Genomic DNA, 19996 nt, shown 5'->3' with positions numbered 1-19996 from the left:
GTACAGGTAAATAAAAGTTTTTGGTAATGTACATACAATAATTAAATTAAAAAAATAATAAACTTATGTATACAGATTACAATACATTTTAGAGGGAATTTCTACATACTATAATGAAACAAAAGGAAAATTATTTAATGGTTACAATCGCTATTAAAAACATTAAATTCGAGGGAAAAACATTAGGAAGGGGAAACGAAGACATTTGGCCTAATAATTAAACTAAGAGTATGAAGGATTTAATTGTTAAAAGCATCTTTAAATAGAAAACTTTTTAGTTCAGACTTAAATTTTGACAGGTTTTTTTCTTGTCTTAGGTATAGTGGGAGGTTGTTCCAGGTTTGAGGGGCTGTTATTGAAAAGATTGTGCTACGTCTTGTGTTAATAACTTTTAGTGAAGGAAATTAAGCTCTCCTATGAAAGGGGATTATGTTTGTTTAAATTGTTCTGTATTGCCAAAGCTGGAAAAATTATTTCATAAAATCAGTCATGTGTTAGTAAGTACCTTAGCCTACAAATGTTTTCATATTGCATGACTTTTGTTCCAGAGTATTATATTTTTCCTATATTACCTCTCATTTTACAAAGCCACGCTAGCAGCTGCCACGTGGCAAAAGCCCTGAAGTCCGCTAAGGGCTCCTTTTACTAAGGTGCGCTAGTGTTTTTAGCGCGTGCTAACCACGCGCTAAATGAAAAATATTAACGCAAGCTCTATGGAGGCGTTAGTATTTAGCGCACACGGCATTGTAGTGCACGCTAAAACCGCTAACACACCTTAGTAAAGGGAGCCCTAAATCTCTATGGGCTTTGGGGCACGTACCGCAGCAGCAGCCACTAGTGCGGCTTTGAAAAAAAAAAGCGGGGGAGCGTAATTTTTTGCACAGTTTTTAACTTTCTAACATTTTAATGCCAAAACTACCAACCTTTAAAACAAAGATGTCCTTCTGTATGCAAATACTGTTAATTTTCTTTCCGGTTTTTTTTTTTAAGATCTCGAGGACGTGGAGGCGAATCCTGATATATTAGTATATGTTGACATTTGTATTTTTTTCCCTTTATGTATGAGCATTTTCATTTCAAATTTCCTATTATGTTGTATGATGCTAATAGTGCACCTAATACTGTGGGTTCTTTTATTATAAAGGTGCAGGAAAAAGTGGCCTTAGTACATGAAGAGCATGCTAAGGCCATTTCTTCTCATAGCTGGAAAATGATCAATTTCCAGAATTAACATAATTACTGGGTCAGACCAATGGTATATCTAGCCCAGTAGCCCATCATCACAGTGGCCAATGGTCACATGCTATTGTTTTGTAGGCAGTAAGAGCTCAAGTGCTAATCACATACTGATCAGTTAGTGCAGAAACACCCCAAACCATGTCCCTCTGCAAAAAGAAAATAATTTTTTAGTGTGTAGAGTGCAAAATTACCATAGGACACCTCAACGCATACCATAGTAAATACGCACTAGCACTTACTGCAGCTTGGTAAAAGGACTCCTGTATGTTCTATTGTATTATTAAGAATTTATGTGGGAATGAAAAATCTAGACAAGGGATCAGTTTGCATAGCTCAGCAATAAAACAATTCATAATTTACATCTGATTAATGAAAATTTTATTTATAGTATTTCTACTCACATGCTATGGGAATTTACAATAAATGCAGAATACAGGTATAGAAAAAAGGAACCCTTCAAATTGCAATTACAATTAGTCCTCTAGAAAAACAATGCAATTATTTAACAATCTATTTTAAGCAATATCCTTGCCAGAATAAAATACAGATTTTTAAATTTATTAACATCCCCCCTTTTTTTAAATTAAGTTGCAGTAGTGGTTTATACTGCAGCACAGAGTGCTAAATACTCTGACACTGTTATGAGCGATGGAGCATTTAGTGCTCTTGGTCGCAGTAGAAACTTTTACTGTGGCTTAGTAAAAGAAAACCTAAAATAGTAATAAACTAGTCAACTTGTTCACCAGCATCACTTCTCTGCCTAAAAATCAGTCCATGATCCTTCTTGATTTGGCTCTTCAACCAGAAGTCATTCCATGATCCTTCTTGCTTCAGCTCCTTCATTTTCCTCAAGGGTCACCTCTCGCATTCTAGCCTCAGTCTCCAACTTCTTTAGCTTGGAGGCATTTCTTTAGTTACCCTTGTATAGTTATGGTGAGTCCTCTCTCCCCACTAATCAGTCTTTTGCTCCTCTAGAGTCCTGCTCCTGCCCCCTTTTGGGGCTTAACAGGGTCCCTTTCTCCCTTCCTAGGTTTCTCAGCAAACAGTGGTACACTTAAGCTAGAAGAGTGTGAGCCCTTCAAAAACCACTAAATACCTATTCTGCTCTTGGAGCACACAATATAAGGTGAGATGTGTACACTGCAGTACCCCTTAGGCTGCCCCAGCGAGAAGGTTGCGAAGCAGCCTGTGAGTGCTGCTGGCCAGATCCTCCTCTGCAGCAAGGTATTTAGGGTCATGGTCGATGGGGATCGGTTAGGAGGGAAGGATGGAGGGTCATTGGCGGTTTGGCTGCATGGCGGGGTGGCAGCGGTGCTCAAGGGTTCTGCTGCACGAGGGATGGGAGGTGAGGGAAGGATGGAAGCCGGGCAAAGGGTTCTGCTGCACAAGGGATGGGAGAGAGGGAAGGATGGAAGCTGGGCAAAGGGTTCTGCTGCATAGGGGGATGGGAGGGATAGAAAGATGCTGCAGAAGGAAGGCACAAGGGGATGGGTGAGAGGGGAGGAAAGATGTTGCACATGTGGAGGAAAGCAAAAAGGAAGAATTGGAGGGGAAGGGAGAGATGATCATGTACATGAAAAAAATAAGCCCTACCCGAAAATAAGACCTAGTGCATTTTTTTGGGCCCCAAATGAATAAGACACTGTCTTATTTTCAGGGAAACAAGGTAGCATTACCCCCCCCCCCCCTTTCCCAGCTTGTTTCTGTATGTTTTCCCAAAAATGGTACCTAAAGAAAGATGTATTGAGCCCCAAAACATCCAAATAATGGCAATTTTCAAACCTAAAAGATAAAGTGATTTTCAAACCAGAAAAATCTAATCTAATATTTATGAGTTGCTCTATACCTGACTAGGTTCAAGGCTACATACAATCAATAGGAATATAAAAAGACTGATGAACTTAAGGTACGTGGACAGTAATTCAAAGGTGAGAGGGGGAAAAAAAAGGAAGAGATGAAAATGACATTAGTGGTATAGATATGCTGCATAGAGACATCTATTCATCACTCGATTTTTAGACATTTTTAGCAAAACGTTTCAATTCGGACTTAGATGTCACATTGATATGTCCCTTCATCTGCAGCGGCAGCAAGATCCATCTTATAATCACAAACAATATATTAATGATATTTATGTGCAACATGTACAAGTGCATGTTCTGATGTTTATGAGACAGAACAGAAACAGAAGAAGAAAAGTGGGGAGGGAACCGTTCACATCAACCTGAGATAGAATTGAGTTTATTGAATACAATCATTTGTTAAATACAACACGTATAGTAATAATCATCAGCATATCTTGTATATCCTTTCAGGGAGAATGTGGCACAGTGGTTAAAGCTACAGCCTCAGCACCCTAAGATTGTGGGTTCAAACCCAGGATGCTCCCTGTGACCCTTGGCAAGTCACCCAATCCCCTAGATACATTAGATTGATTGTGAGCCTGTCGGGACAGACAGGGAACATGCTTGAGTACCTGAATAAATTAATGTAAACCATTCTGAGCTCCCCTGGGAGAATGGTATAGAAAATTGGAAAAAAAAACCAAAACCAACCCAGACCCAACACAGTCTGTGTTTCGGCCTCAAAACTGAGGCCTGCCTCAGGGGTGTAGATGGCAATCCACTAGATCGCACTGAAGCACTTAGCATCTAAGGGAAATGTACTGGTAAAAAATGTATCACTCAGAGAACTGCGTAGCTGAACATTCGCAAACAACCTTAATGAGGTCAGCATAGCAACATAAATGCTTATGTGCAACATGTACAAATGCATGTTCTGAAAAAACATAGATGTTTATGGGACAGAACAGAAACATACATGTTTATCCAAAGCTGTCAAAGAGTCCAATATCCTTTCCAGTTTTGCATCTGGAGGAACATCAACCACTGTGGGATTATGGGGTGACCTTCCCTAACTATTCCAGTAGACCATTGCTCAATACAAGCACTTTTATAAAACCTAGATTTCCTGGCTAGCAGGTCTATGTTGATCTGTTTTGACATAGACTTGCATTTCCCTATGAAACGGAGAATGTATGTTTTTGGGCCATTTCAAAACAAAATCCCCTTGCCCTATGCATGTTTTTGAGTTTTAAAAACATATATCCTAGATTTATAAAATTGGGATTTAGACACTTATGCAAATGCAAGTCTAAAACATGACTAGCACTTTTAAGTTTGCAGACGATACAAAACTATGCCGGGCGATCAGATCGCAGGAGGATAGAGAGAAACTCCAGAGCGACTTGTGTCGGTTAGAAACATGGGCGGAGAAATGGCAGATGAAGTTCAATGTGGAGAAATGCAAGGTAATGCATTTAGGCAATAAGAATAAGGAATACGAGTATACAATGTCAGGTGCAACTCTGGGGAAGAGTGAACAAGAAAAGGACCTGGGTGTACTGATAGATAGGACCCTGAAGCCGTCGGCACAATGCGCGGCAGCGGCAAAGAAGGCAAATAGAATGTTGGGCATGATAAAGAAAGGAATCTCGAGTAGATCGGAGAAAGTTATAATGCCGCTTTATAGGGAAATGGTCAGACCACACTTGGAATACTGCGTCCAACATTGGTCTCCCTACCTAAAGAAGGATATAAAACTGCTGGAGAGGGTGCAGAGACGAGCAACAAAACTGGTGAAGGGTATGGAGAAACTGGAATACGAGGACAGACTTATAACACTAGGATTGTTCTCCCTTGAGAAAAGGAGACTGCGTGGGGATATGATCGAGACCTTCAAAATACTGAAAGGAATCGACAAAATAGAGCAGAGAAGATTATTTACATTGTCCAATTTGACACGGACTAGAGGACATGGAATGAAGCTAAGGGGGGACAGGTTCAGGACTAATGTCAGGAAGTTCTGCTTCACTCAGAGAGTGGTTGACACCTGGAATGCCCTCCCAGATGAGATTATTGCGGAATCGACCGTCCTAGGCTTCAAGAGCAAACTAGATACATATCTCCTTAAGAGAGGCATATAAGGATATGGTGGACCATAAATTACTAGAATACTCCCAAGCCCCAAGGCGAAAAACTGTGATCAGGGGTAGAGACCGCCCACGAGGAGAAAGAAGGAACTAAAGTGTTCCACTATAAATAACCTAAGAGAATATAACTTAGAATTGTGTAGAGAGCCCTCAGTCACACAGCCACCTCCGAATGGAGGCAAAGGCTGTCCCTGGCATAAACCAAAAGGTGTCAACTGTGAAAGATCTTCCCGGACTACCAAGGGGATAAATCAGCGTGGTTACAAAGAAGGGAACAATTTTGGATTTATGAGCTCCAAACACTTACCCCTTCAGGACACAACGATTATATAGAGTGGCATCATACATTTTGAGCTTGTTTTGGTTTATTTTCTGTCAATTTATCAATTTAACTTTTTCTTTTTTTGCTTTGTTCTATTGAATTCAAGGACTGGTCTGGTAGTGCGATACTAATCTGCACTGGTGTTTCACCTGGGTAATATCACGTGATCGTTTACCTGGGTCACGCCTCTTAGTCTGCTGGTTTAAATCGGAGGCGTCTGTTCTGGTCAAGCGCCATTTTCTTCTATTGCTTTCAAGCAGCAGCCGTAAGATTGACCGGCTCCTGCCCAGCGTCAGCTGTTCCTGAGGAAGGGGGAGTACTCCCCCGAAACGGAGTCCCGTAGGACGTGTGGTGATACGCTGATCGCCTTTTTGAAGAAGCTAAGTACCTTCTTTAAATTTTGCTGGTTGAATTTGGACACTTGTGTTTTTTTTGCTAGCCCCCCTGGATCAGGGGTAGAGACTACTCACTACGAGTGAAGACTAAGTAAGCACTTTAAGCACTGTTTGTGTTATTTTGCACTAAATTCACTGAGAGCCCAAGGATGTTTCACAGTTGACACCTTTTGGTGTATGCCAGTGACAGCCTTTGCCTCCATTCGGAGGTGGCTGTGTGACTGAGGGCTCTCTACACAATTCTAAGTTATATTCTCTTAGGTTATTTATAGTGGAACACTTTAGTTCCTTCTTTCTCCTCGTGGGCGGTCTCTACCCCTGATCATAGTTTTTCGCCTTGGGGCTTGGGAGTATTCTAGTTCTTTGATTGTTGTAGCTCCCATCTTTTTCGGGTTTTTTCAGTTTCAGGACCATAAATTACGACAGGTGTACACCTGGCAGGGCCTCCGCGTGTGCGGATCGCCGGACTTGATGGACCGAAGGTCTGATCCGGAGATGGCAGTTCTTATGTTCTTATGTTAAAATAAGCACGTCTACATAAAAATATAAAACAAAGGTAATGCAAACCAAATAAACTACATAAAATCAACAAACTCAAAACCTGCCATAAAATATACATTGACTAATCTAGGGCACATCAAGTCACCAGTCTAACTCTAATATACCCTTCCACTTCACTTGGGAATAACCAAGATTTTACCTTCTATTGAAATTGTAATTAATTTTCTACCTGATCTCTTTGGTAATTTGTTCCATAGTTAGGGGCGATCTGCAAAAAAACATCCTGGAATGTTGCTACTCCTTGGGTTTTGGCCAGGTGCTAAGGACCTAGATTAGCCACCATAAGAATGGGCTACTGGCCTTGATGGACCATTGGTCTGACCCTGTAAGGCTATTCTTATGTTCTCCAGCACTCTTTGGCTTGAATACAGGGCAATTGCTGAATAGTAAATAAGTCTCTCCCTCAAGTAAGGGGAACTCTGAAGGCCTGAAAAATGAGAATCAAGATATCAAATTGTACTTGGACCCTAACAGGCAGTCAGTGCAATAAACACGAAAATGAAGATGCTGAAGTCATTCAGAATCTATGTTGCTCATTTTCAACAGAGGTCATTTTTAAAGGTTTCTTAAGTTAGGGATGAGGTCTCCCACCTCCCCAAACCCCTTCTCTGCATTTGTTGAATTAGCAATTTTTTCTCCACAAGGCCCTTTTAGGCACCAAAATGACTATTGCGGTGGCCATCTTGGATTTCCTGGTTTTGTTTTAAAAGCCTCCATCTGCCTCAATACCCCATATTTTTGATAGAAAACAGTATACAGTAGATGGACTCCTCAGGTGGACAGTCCTGATGACAGATATCTGTTTGGCTGATGACCTCATTACGAGGGACATCTGCTCCAAAGGCAGTGGTCCCCATTTCAGAGAAAGTGGTCAATCAACCACTTGGAGCCGAGAATGATACAGTTAATTCTGTAAGCCCTGGGCAGTGCCCTAGAAAGAAAGGCAGGCTGAGTTTTATCAGATAATGTGACGACAATGGAAGATTAGGTTTATACATATCTTCGATAATCTTCTTTCTGTTAGTCCCTGGTGAATTCCAACCCGCAGTCCAGGAGTTGCAGAAATCAACTTTTCTGAGCCCATGCTCTACCCTCTTAGCTTGAGAGTTAGTAAACAGATCCAGTTAAGTCCCAAAACCAAGTAACATACCTGAACAAATCCATGACAAGAATCCCCATCAACATAACTGGTTTGTTCTGCAAAACATTAACAAGTGATAAACAGGCACAAAGGCAATTTAGAAAAACATTGAGGTAGGGATTATGGGTTGTGTTATTGGGGGGAGGGATGAGATTTAAGGATTAATGATAAATATTGTAAGGAAAGAGTGTGATTATGAATATATATTTTTTAAATTGATATATGTTGGGAATTTGGAAGGAAAATATACAATATTGTATATGATTGTTATGAAGCAAGATTTAATGCTTTTGTATTTTGAAACTACTTTAATGAAGAATGTATATATAAAAAAGAAAAACATTGAGGAACAATGTAGAACTAACCTGCAGTGTAATGTGCATACTCACAGAAACTCCCCACATAATCTGGCAACTGGCTAGAAAATCTTCAAGCCTAATTACCATCATTGAGCAGTTTGGTTCTTTTTCCGGACTGGCATGTGGTATATCAGAGACATGGCATGTGGTATATCAGAGACATTTATTTAAGCGTAGATTGGCATTTGGTATATCAGAATATAAGAGACAAATTATTTCACCTTAAGGACCTGTGCATTCATTGGCGGGGGCTCCCTCTGTCTCTATTTGGACGGGTCAATATAGTCATGTTGCCGAAAATTTTATATCCTTTGCAGATGTTGGCTGGATTCGTAAATGTGATGAGCAGTTGTTCAAGTCATCTATTGGGGCTTTTATTTGGGGGCATAAAAGAGAGCATATCCGTTATTGGAAATTGAGTCAGAGAATGGGGAGGGGAGTATTCAATTACTGGACCTCAGGCATTATAATGTAGTGGCCCTGTTCCAATGGATTCATGAGGTTTATGTGGGGGACTCCCGGTTTGCCCCTTCTGGCCTCTTGGATTTGTGGACTTCCCTGTATGGCTTTCGAGCATATATGGGTGTTGGGCACTGGCCTGGAGAGTTGGGCAGAGCCCCCAATGTATATCTCGTTTCTCTGAAGAAGGCAAGGACATGGTGGTGAGGTAGGCGGTATGGGATAATCCGAAGTTTCTACCTGACATGGCAGGTAGGGGGGTGGGGGGTGGGGGTGGCGCCAGATGCATTTTTGGGGCAGGATGTTATGTTGGGCCATTATATGGTAGTAGGTGGCAGCTCCTTCCCCTCTTTTGCTCAATGTCAGGCCCATTATGATTTACTAGCCAGGATTTATTTCGCTATCTCCAGGTTCATCTCTGTTATCATCAGTGGGATCGATGAGCTCCGGGATTTGGCACTTTTTCCAAACTGGACACATTCTTTTTCATATTCCCTCTATAAGATGGGGAGGGAGGAGAGGGGGAATGAATGGTTGCCCTCTCTGGTGACAGCTTAGGAGGCAGATCTGGGGGGCGGGGGGGGGGGGGGGGCTTGCCAGGAAGGGGACTAGTAGAATGTTTCACTAATGCTGCCAAAGTGTCTCGTAATGCACAATTCTAAGAGATGCAGTTTAAGATTCTGCATAGGGTATACATTTCTAGAGTCAAAGGGGTCTGGATGGGGCTTTGGGACAGTATACTTTGTGTGAAATGTAAGTTCACCCCGGGCACTTTTCTTCACATGTTGCTGGAATATAGGTGTTTGAGTGATTTTTGGAATGGTGTGCTGGATCGTATCTCTCAGTTACTGGGATGTAAGATGGATAGATCTTATGCTATATTGGTACATTTCTTGGACATTCAAGAACAGCATCTTTCCACTGCTCAGTGTAAATGTCTTGGTGGAGCTGCTCCTGGCTAAGTGCACCATTTTGTGGTTATTTATGGACTAGTCGTTAAGCCCGTTACATTAACGGGTGCTAGAATATATGTGTGTCTGTCTGTCTGTTTCTTTATCTCTCTCTCCTTGGCCGCTGTCTGTGTCCTGTCTCCCCCCCCCCCCCCCCCCGAGCAAAGCTATCTGCCTCCAGCACACCCCTCCCCTCAAAGCAGCCCCCTTTCTCTCTCCCTGTCTCTCCATGGCCTTCTGTCTTCCCCCCCAGAGCAAAGCTGTTTGCCCTAAGCACACCCCTCCCCCAAAGCAGCCCCCTTTCCCTCTCCCTCTGGCGCCCTGTATTGATTCCCCTGCTTACCCTCCCTGCATCCCGGTGACTTCTGGCCTGCTCCAGGCCGCGATCGTGGTGGCTGACCCCAGCAAACCTCACAGGCCGCTCCCCAACCCGGAAGCACGCTCCCTCCCGACGCGATCCCGTGCGTCAGAGGGAACGTGCTACCGAGGCCGGAAAGCGGCCCGCGAGGCCCACCAAAGCCGGCCACAATCGCAGGCTGCCCCGAAGAGAAGGATCAGCGGCAGCAGCAGCGGTGAGCGAGGGTGGGAGGTGAGGTGCTTGCTTCTGATTGGTGAGGAGCTTGCTTCGGATTGGTGAGGAGGGGAGTGGCCAGAGTGATCCCTGGCCGCGTTCTAAAATGGAACGCGGCCATGGATCAGAAAACACGGCGCCAGGGATCACGATTTTTCAAGAGCGCATGCGCGCTCTAGAGTTTTATTATTTATGGATGAAGCATCTCCAGGGATGGGCCTGTGGCTGACTCAGATGAGAGAAATGGCACAAGCGGAACTTTATTGGAATTGGTATGATACCACAGGGGGGACCACTCAGTATTGAGACCTTTGATTGTCTTATTTACTGCTCTAAGACTCCCTGAATGGAATCTGTATTTTTCTTTCCTTTGATGGTTTTTGTACTCTGGGGGATAGCAAGATCCAGAACTGGGGAGGGGGAGGGGGTGTTAGTTGTTTGGAAATGGGAGGACAGGGTGGATGGGAGGATATGTGTCTTTGTGGGAAATTGTTATGTTTCATTGCAAAAAATGTTCTGGAGTGTTACAGGGTGCTATTTTTTTCCATGCTTGGTTTGTGGCTGTATCTACATTGACTTTTGTGAGTTATGGCATTTGTTGAGCTTTCTTTCTGTTGCATTTGAGAATACCACTAAATATTATTTACAAAAAAAAAATTACAAAGACTAGGGGGACACTTGATGAAGTTACAGGGAAATACTTTTAAAAAGCTCAGGTGAGGGACCCTATAGTTCTACGGAGTTCCCCATTTGAATTGTTGCTTGGGGCCCCAGTTTGCTGGGGCTGTATTTCAGTTTTGTATAAATGGTTACATGCCGATAGCGCTCAGAAAACATCCTATATGAAGGGGGGGGGGGGGGACTTGGGGATCACGTTTACTGGGGAGGAATGAGAACAGATAGCTTTGAGGATTCACCATGTAACGGTGGTGCCACAGTTGATAGAGAATGCCATTAAGCTATTGGTGCGGTGGTATATTACACCGGTGGTGCTTAGCAAGATGTACTGATGACTGTTGGAAAGGGTGTGGCCAGCGATGCACATTTTTATATATGTGGTGGGAGTACCCTAGACTTTTGGGTCACTAGACCCAGGTATTTGGGTATGTGGGACAACATTTACAATGTCGGGTGGTAGTGAGGGCTGAAACTGCATTATTGGGGGCTCAGCTGACATTCACGACAGCCAGATTGGTGTTGGCTTCGTTTAGGAAGAGTCACCTTGAATTTGATGAGGGAAAAAGTGGGGTGGGTCTGTGAGAAATATAGACTCTGCTCTATTGACACATCGATGGTAGCAAGTTGAGGATATATGGGGTAGATTTTTGGAAGTAGAGGGTATTGACCCATGTTGATTCGGAGGGGGGGGGGGGGGGGGTCCTGGGGGTTTGGTACTTGTATTGCTATATTTTATCATGATGCAGTACTGGATTAGTAGTACTAAGGGAGGGTGGGTTCTATAAACTGTCTCTCAGAGGAGAGAGGGAGGTTTTTGGGAAGGGGTCAGGGGGGTGTTTCATTGGGGGCTTAAGAAATTGGCTCACACTGTTAATGAGGTACTAGGGCAGTTATTGTTTAAGAGCTGTTTCTGAGATATGCACTATTATGTTGTATGTTCTTTGGGTTACATTTGCAGTGTTTAAATAAAGAATTACAAAAAAAACAACCAAACACCCCAATAGGAGGAATTGCATTTAGAGCAGAACAGACTTATGTAATTTCAGGGAATTTCCCCTCTTGTTTGCACTCTAGGACTTGCTTGAAGGGGGGTGGGATCATCCCCGCATGATGGGAGGCGGAGCATGAAAACAAACAATGGGCTCTCTACAACCCTTGCGACTAGTGAGAGTTTAACCCACTGGTCAAGACTACCATTCTTGTTTACGAGAAAGAAGATTAGCTAGGTAAGGAGAGGGAAATAAGCCAGAATCCAGAGAGAGGGGCAGGGATTTGTGTTTGTTTAGAAGCTGAAGGGTGTGGAAAAAGCAGGGAAGAGGTTGCTTGCATGAATGAAGGTATATAAGATTAATCTTAAGTAATAATAATCTAGAAGTTATTCTAATGTCTTTCCTGAGTATGAATGACCAGGAGCCCTAAGGTTTATCTGCACTCACATGCCATTAGGCCTTTGCTGACATTGGTTAGGCTAACAGATAATACTGACATCTTCTACAGTGTTGGACTTTATGCTTTTAATTTATTCAAATCAATAATTTTCATTCAAAAAATCTGACACAAATCCACCCAAGTTTCATATTACAATCTCAGTAACACCATGTAGAGACCTATGCAGTGATTAGATTAATGGTCTATTTTCTACATCAACGCAGTCCCCAGTAGTGCTGCCCAATTCAGGGAAAAATGTTTCGATTCGAGTTGGCCTATTGATCAATTTTTTGATTTTATTTTCCTGCCCAATCGAGCATTTTTTTCAATGTCCTGGCGGGTTTATTTTGTAGTCTCTTCACCCACTTTTGCCCTCTCCAACCCTACCCCAGTGCTGTGGTGTATACAAAGAAGTATTTTCCTCTCTCTGTTAGGTCCTAGCTCACGCTTGCTAACACCAGCTCTGGCAGGATACACATTTCAAATCTGACATATTGTAATCACAAAATAGGAAATAAAATTATTATTTTTTTACCTTTTAGTTTTCAGGTCATTTTATTATTCAAATCATGTTGGTCCCAGGCTCTAGTTTTTGTCTTCTGTTCACTCACATGATCTCCTACCCTTTTGACATCTTCTCTATGCTCACCATCCAGCTTCCTTCTCTGTATCTTCCCTTCCACTGCCATATCCATTTGTTTCTTTCCCACTGTCTACCATCTCCCTCCCTTTCTCTCCATAGGTCTCTCTCTTCCCCCCCCCCCCCGCCTCCTTGTGGTGTCTCTCACTTAACCCCCTGGGTCAGGTCTCTCTCTTTCCTTTCTAACTCGCTCGCTCACTCCCCTATGCAGTCCAGTCTTTTCTCTTTTACCTTCCCTCCCCCAGCTGGTCTCTCTCTCCTCATTCCCTCCCCCACAGCCTCCCTTCCCAGCCAACACTGTTTTGCCTTACATGCTAGCACTACCAGCTGGCCAATTCATCTCCTCTCTATGGCAGTCTGCCATAGAGCGGAGACTCAAAACTGGCCAGCCAACCAGCTGGCAGTGCTAGTATGTAAGGCAAAGCAGTGCTGGCTGGGAAGGTAAGAGTGTAGAAGGGGGGCTGCTGGGGAAGGAATGAGGAGAAATCAAAGGACAGTATTTGGGGGGGAACCATGGCCTCTATGTCCCCCTGTTCCAATGACTATATGCCAGAGTGAATCGGCAAATCGATTTTAATCGAGAATCAGGCAGCTCTAGTCCCCATTACGTTAGCAGATATCTAATCTAAACCTTAGGTTTATATACTGTATCTAAATTAGCATATACCTGTATTTAGAAAAGGGAATGATTTAAAGATAAGCTTTAGTGTGCATGTGACATAGAATGCTATACCGGTACATTCTTCTATTTGATGTTAATTTCCTAATGACATGATCATTACTATTTTTGAACAGAGGCAGAAAGACTTCAATGTGAAAACCAGTGCTGTATAAAGTATATTGAGCCAAAAGCCCTTAGCAATAACGCTGGGGGGGGGTGGGGGGGGCAGCATAGGACTCTCTATAATGATTTTATTGTAGCTAGACCAGCTGCTCTGACACACTCAGAGCAATGTTTATAAATTTTCCACACTTTTTCATAGTAACATAGTAAATGACAGCAGATAACAGACCTGAATGGTCCATCCAGTCTGCCCAAATATACATTCTCTATAATTTAATTTGTTCTTTTTCTTAGATGTTTCTGGACCAGAAACCCAGAGCTCTGCCCAGTATTGTGCATTTACTGGAGTCTCCATCAAAGCTCACTCCAGCTCATTTAAACCATCCCAGCCCATCCTCAACTGAATGGCCATATACGTGACACAGACCATGCAAGTCTGTCCAGTACTGGCCTTAGTTCTTTTAACCCGTATCTCCCCTAAAACTCTTCCCCAACCCTATTTCAATCAGTCTTAACTGCCAACAGTCTCCACTGCCAGTATGGCAGGGCACATATTTAATAAAAATTCTAAATATACCACTTAGCCAAAGCACATAATGTGGTACATGAGAGTAGAGGGTTTTTCCTGCAGTCTCAGACTATGACCAATCTTTTCTTTTTTTGTTCTGCCTAGCAGCACTTATATCAGTTGCTGTTTGTGCATTTAGCGCTCTCTACTCTCCAGAGGTTAAAAAAAAAAAGATTTTGGGGAAAAAATTCATACAAGTGAGGAACTTTTCTTTCATAGCTCTGCACCTTTAACAGATACTCATCTTGGTGTTTGACTTTCTTAAGAAACATTTGATTTGGTATACAAAGTTTATTCTTTCCACTCAAGAAGTTTAATATTTTTCTCTCTCAGATATTCATTTAACTATGCTACCCTGTGCATCTCAGAAAACAAAACCCTCAATCTAGCAAGGTGCAAGCTGAACCCTGTGCTCCATTTATCTATTTCAAGCATGCTCAAGACAAATGCACAAGTATTGATACGGGTGAGGAATTGATACAAGCAGAGACTGTGTGGGCCATCCAGAGTTACTGATCAAACTGGTTGGGTCAACAACTACTGTTACTAAGTTATTTTTATTTAATCTTATTGACCAGATTCCAATATTATAAAGATGCTTTTTTCAAAAGAAAAAAAACATTATGTACAATACATGTGTGTCACAGCTTGACAATTGATGCCACACACACATTTTAAAAAGTTCCCTTCCAACAATTGTTTCAATGGTTCAAAGGCGTTGTTTCATCTTCCTCTGTCGCTTGAACGCTTTGTCTTTCCTTCTGACACTGCGTTTTGGCTCTGGTGGTACTGTTTCTATTAGCAATGGTTTCTTCTCAGCAGGTGTCTGAAAGACATCTTCTGTAGGGTCCGCTAGAACCACAATCTTCTCTGTCTGTTGCTTCTGCAGCAACTTCATCTGCTGTTTCTCTCTGACCTTAGCAGCAGTGGCCAATCGTAGTAGGCGTCGGTGCTGGAAGATAAATAAAAGCTTGTTAAGTGCACTACAATGCCTCTCTTCCCCTACCAATACAGCATAAAACTTACACTGGCTATGTATGACACAAGACTTTTCCAAAAGACTATATTCTTTGTCAACATTCACCACAGCTGGTATGGCCCCAACTAAACTGTCACACAGGAGGTTTAAACTGGAGTTTCCTGTGCTGCAGCAACCGTTTTGTGATGTGGCCTATGACTATGCTTCTCAACCCAGTCCTTAGGACACACCTAACCAGTTGAATTTTCAGGATATGCACAATGAATATGCGTGACATAAATCTGTATACCGAAGAAGCAATGCATGCAAATCTGAAAGCCTGGCTGGATGTAACCCAAGGACTGGGTAGGGGAGCAGTGACTTGTTATAATTTTTCAAAATACAAGCTGAATCTCATTTTCATCCTGCAACATAAAGGAAATATTAGGTTCTTACTGTGGAAATATTTCTAGTAGATAGACACTACATTCCTGAACCTGTGGATAGTCAATCCCTTCTCATGAGAATTCTTGTAGGGAGACCGAAACGTCAACTGAAGAAGGGAAAATCAACAATCCTGGTGGGAGACTCGATACTGAGGCATGTGGACAGCCACATAGCAGGAGGAAGAGAGGATTGACCTGTGACCTGCCTCCCAGGAGCGAGAACCAAGGACATCGTGGACAAAATTGGGATGATCCTGGAAGGAGCGGAGACGGAAGAGACCGCAGTAATGATCCACATCGGGACGAATGATGTCAGCAGGAGAGACTACAGAAGAGGCACGCTGATAGAACAGTTCAGGATTCTGGGAAGGAAGCTGAAGATGAGGACCCAGAAGATAGCATTCTCAGAGATCCTACCGGTACCGAGGGCAGATGTGAAAAGGCAGGAAGAACTACAATCAATAAATGCGTGGATGAGGAGATGGTGTGAGGAAGAAGGGTTCCTCTTCGTGAGAAATTGGACAACGTTCTGGGGCAAGAGCAAGCTCTACAGGAGAGATGGACTGCACCTGAGCACGGCGGGAACAAGACTTCTAGCAAACAACATCAAGAGAGGACTAGAACAGGCTTTAAACTAAGAGAAAGGGGAAAGCCGACAGTCGACCTAGCGTCGATGATTCGGAAGAAGGTATCCAGTGAAGATACTGAGGGGAAAAAAGGCTGGGAAGAAACAAGGGACAAATTACAGGAGTCAACTAACCCAGAGGAGGAGGTTAGAAAGATTGTAGCAAAAGAGAAGACACCAAAGACCGAAGCACAGGGAAAAGAAATGAAGACCACAAAATGCCAGGATCTAAACTGCATATATACTAATGCAAGGAGCCTAAGAAACAAAATGGGGGAACTAGAAGCCATGGCCAATAGCGAGGACATAGACATCATTGGAATCACTGAAATGTGGTGGAATGAGGAAAACAAATGGGATATGGCACTGCCGGGGTACAAGCTCTATCGCCAGGACAGGTCAGGACAGAAAGGAGGAGGAATAGCCCTATACGTAAAAGAAAGCATACAATCGACAAGAATGGACACAGCGGAGACGACCAACAAACTGGAATCGCTATGGGTTAAAATAACGGGTAGGAAAGGGCATGAAATAAAGATGGGACTATACTATCGTCCACCCGGGTAAACCGGAGATAGCGATAAAGAAATGGATGCCGAGATGAAGCGAGAATGCAAAAGCGGTTACACAGTTGTTATGGGAGACTTCAATTACCCTGGGATAGACTGGAGTCTTGGAAGCTCAAGATGCGCTAGGGAGACAGAATTCCTGGAGGCTATACAAGATTGCTTCATGGAGCAGCTTGTTAGAGAACCGACGAGAGGAAATGCCACTCTGGATCTAATCCTAAATGGACTAAGGGGACCTGCAAAGGAAGTGGAATTAGTGGGACCGTTGGGAAACAGCGATCATAACATGATCAAGTTCAAGGTTGAAGTAGGAATACCGAACGGAAAGAGAACCATAGCGACAACATTCAACTTCAGGAAAGGAAACTATGAAGCAATGAGGGAAATGGTAAGGAAGAAACTTAGGAACACTTCCAAAAAATGGCAAACAGTAGAACATGCCTGGTCTTTTTTCAAGGACATGGTGAGCGAGGCGCAAAATCTGCACATCCCCAGATTCAGAAAGGGGTGCAAAAAGAGTCGAACAAAAGACCCGGTATGAATGACTAAAATAGTGAAGGAAGCGATAGGCAATAAGAAAAATTCATTCAGGAAATGGAAAAAGGACAAAACTGAAGGGAACCAGAAGGAGCACAGGAAGTATCAAAAAGAATGTCACCGTGTGGTACGAAAAGCCAAAAGAGAGTATGAAGAGAGGCTAGCCAGGGAGGCACGAAATTTCAAACCATTCTTCAGATATGTTAAAGGGAAACAGCCAGCTAGGGAGGAGGTAGGACCGCTGGATGAAGGAGACAGGAAGGGAGCGGTGAAGGAGGAGAAAGAAGTCGCAGAAAGACTCAACATGTTCTTCTCGTCTGTATTTACAAACGAAGACACAACCAATATACCGGAACCTGAGCAAAACTTCAATGAAAATCAAGCAGAAAAATTAACATCCATGGAAGTGAGCCTTGATGTACACAGGCAGATAGAAAAACTTAAAACTGACAAATCCCCGGGTCCGGACGGAATCCATCCAAGGGTTCTGAAGGAATTAAAGGAAGAGATAGCGGAACTAGTGCAGCAAATTTGCAACCTATCCTTGAAAACAGGCGTGATCCCAGAGGATTGGAAGATAGCCAACGTCACGCCCATCTTTAAAAAGGGATCAAGAGGTGACCCAGGAAACTACAGACCAGTGAGTCTGACCTCGGTTCCGGGGAAAATGGCGGAAGCACTGATTAAAGAACACATCGATGAACATTTGGAAAGAAACTAACTTCTGATAACAAGCCAACATGGTTTCTGCAGGGGGAGATCATGCCTAACGAACTTATTGCACTTCTTCGAAGGAATTAACAAACGGATGGACAGAGGAGACCCCATAGACATCATATACCTTGATTTCCAAAAAGCCTTTGACAAGGTGCCTCACGAGCGTCTACTCCGGAAACTGAAGAACCATGGAGTGGACGGAGACGTACATAGATGGATCAGAAACTGGTTGGCGGGTAGGAAACAGAGGGTATGGGTAAAGGGCCACTATTCGGACTGGATGAGGGTCACGAGTGGTGTTCTGCAGGGCTCGGTGCTCGGGCCGCTGCTATTTAATATATTCATAAATGATCTAGAAACAGGCACGAAGTGTGAGATAATAAAATTTGCGGACGATACAAAACTATTTAGTGGAGCTGGGACTAAAGAGGAATGTGAAGAATTGCAAAGGGACTTGAACAAACTGGGGGAATGGGCGGCGAGATGGCAGATGAAGTTCAATGTTGAGAAATGTAAAGTATTGCATGTGGGAAGCGGAAACCCGAGGTACAACTATACAATGGGAGGGATATTACTGAATGAGAGTAGCCAAGAAAGGGACTTGGGGGTAATGGTGGACATGACAATGAAGCCGACGGCACAGTGCGCAGCGGCCGCTAAGAAAGCAAATAGAATGCTAGGCATAATCAAGAAGGGTATTACAACAAGGACGGTAGAAGTTATCCTGCCATTGTATCGGACGATGGTGCTCCCGCATCTGGAATACTGCATCCAATATTGGTCGCCGTACCTTAAGAAGGATATGGTGTTACTCGAGAGGGTTCAGAGGAGAGCGACACGTTTGATAAAAGGGATGGAAAACCTCTCATACGCTGAGAGATTGGAGAAACTGGGTCTCTTTTCCCTGGAGAAGAGGAGACTTAGAGGGGATATGATAGAGACTTATAAGATCATGAAGGGCATAGAGAGAGTAGAGAGGGACAGATTCTTCAAACTTTCAGAAAATAAAAAAACAAGAGGACATTCGGAAAAGTTGAAAGGGGACAGATTCAAAACTAATGCTAGGAAGTTCTTCTTTACCCAACGTGTGGTGGACACCTGGAATGCACTTCCAGAGGACGTTATAGGGCAGAGTACAGTACTTGGGTTTAAGAAAGGATTGGACAATTTCCTGCTGGAAAAGGGGATAGAAGGGTATAGATAGAGGTTTACTGCACAGGTCCTGGACCTGTTGGGCCGCTGCGTGAGCGGACTGCTGGGCATGATGGACCTCAGGTCTGACCCAGCGGAGGCATTGCTTATGCTTTCTAGACATTGCCCCATTTTCCCATCTATGTAGAGGTATTCAGTGATTTACTCACCTGAGGGCTTATACTCACCCAGGGTCTTTGATCACCTTGCCCCTAGTCCAAAATAGTAGGCTTTCTCCTCCAAAGTGAATCATTTGATGTACAGGGAGGGGCCTAAGGCCTGATTGGTTCAGACCTCCTGCATTTGTTATTCTGTCGGGCTGAACTCAAGTAGGAGTGCTGCATCACTGTATTGTTTTATTATATATTATTTTGAAATTTATTAGCATTAATCACATTTTTAAGCATGATTAAGCACACAAAGTGTATGCCGATGATGGTGTAGCTGAATTATGAGCATGGGCTCTCCCCTCGAAAAGCCTGGGTCTGGTAAAGCAATAGAGCCGTAGATTTTGGTATTTGCGGCAATATTTGTGACAAAGAAAGCTGCAGCTGCTGCTTTAATTCTTAAGGCTAAAACTTCAAATAGCCTCTTGAGAATTACTTCTACCTTGCAGTCCTGAGTATTTTTCAATATCACACCTCCTTCACTGGGCAAGGAAGTTCGCTTGGTGACCTGTGCTACCAGTGAATTCACCTTCGGCTGAACAAATAGCTGTTGAAAATCCAGATCCATGAACTAAAGCTCGGCTGTAGTCTTGGCCACTCACAGCAACCTCTCTGGTCAGTAACTAGATTCGTAATGTCAGAATATGAGGGAAAGAATGTGGTTGGAGTCACTGAGCCGCTCATTACTGAGCATTGTGAT

The 19996-nt window shown here is 43.2% G+C and overlaps 2 protein-coding genes across 5 annotated transcripts in view; one reads left to right on the top strand and one right to left on the bottom strand.

The window, feature by feature from the left end:
• Positions 1–1598, top strand: part of TTC23L (tetratricopeptide repeat domain 23 like) — a 94820-nt gene extending 93222 nt beyond the window's left edge. For all 4 annotated transcript variants that reach the window (XM_033933072.1, XM_033933063.1, XM_033933045.1 and 1 more), the window contains one exon: positions 991–1598. In XM_033933072.1, the coding sequence (XP_033788963.1) occupies positions 991–1018 (28 nt within the window). In that variant the 3' untranslated portion in view covers positions 1019–1598. The remainder of the gene's footprint in view (positions 1–990) is intronic.
• Positions 1599–14624: 13026 nt separating this feature from the next.
• Positions 14625–19996, bottom strand: part of BRIX1 (biogenesis of ribosomes BRX1) — a 37341-nt gene continuing 31969 nt past the window's right edge. The window contains exon 10 of the mRNA XM_033933034.1: positions 14625–15038. Coding sequence (XP_033788925.1) covers positions 14796–15038 — 243 coding nt within the window. The 3' untranslated portion in view covers positions 14625–14795. The remainder of the gene's footprint in view (positions 15039–19996) is intronic.

The sequence above is a fragment of the Geotrypetes seraphini genome, chromosome 1, assembly GCF_902459505.1.
Source record: "Geotrypetes seraphini chromosome 1, aGeoSer1.1, whole genome shotgun sequence".
Classification (NCBI taxonomy): domain Eukaryota; kingdom Metazoa; phylum Chordata; class Amphibia; order Gymnophiona; family Dermophiidae; genus Geotrypetes; species Geotrypetes seraphini.
This window is presented reverse-complemented; position numbering and strand designations above follow the sequence as displayed.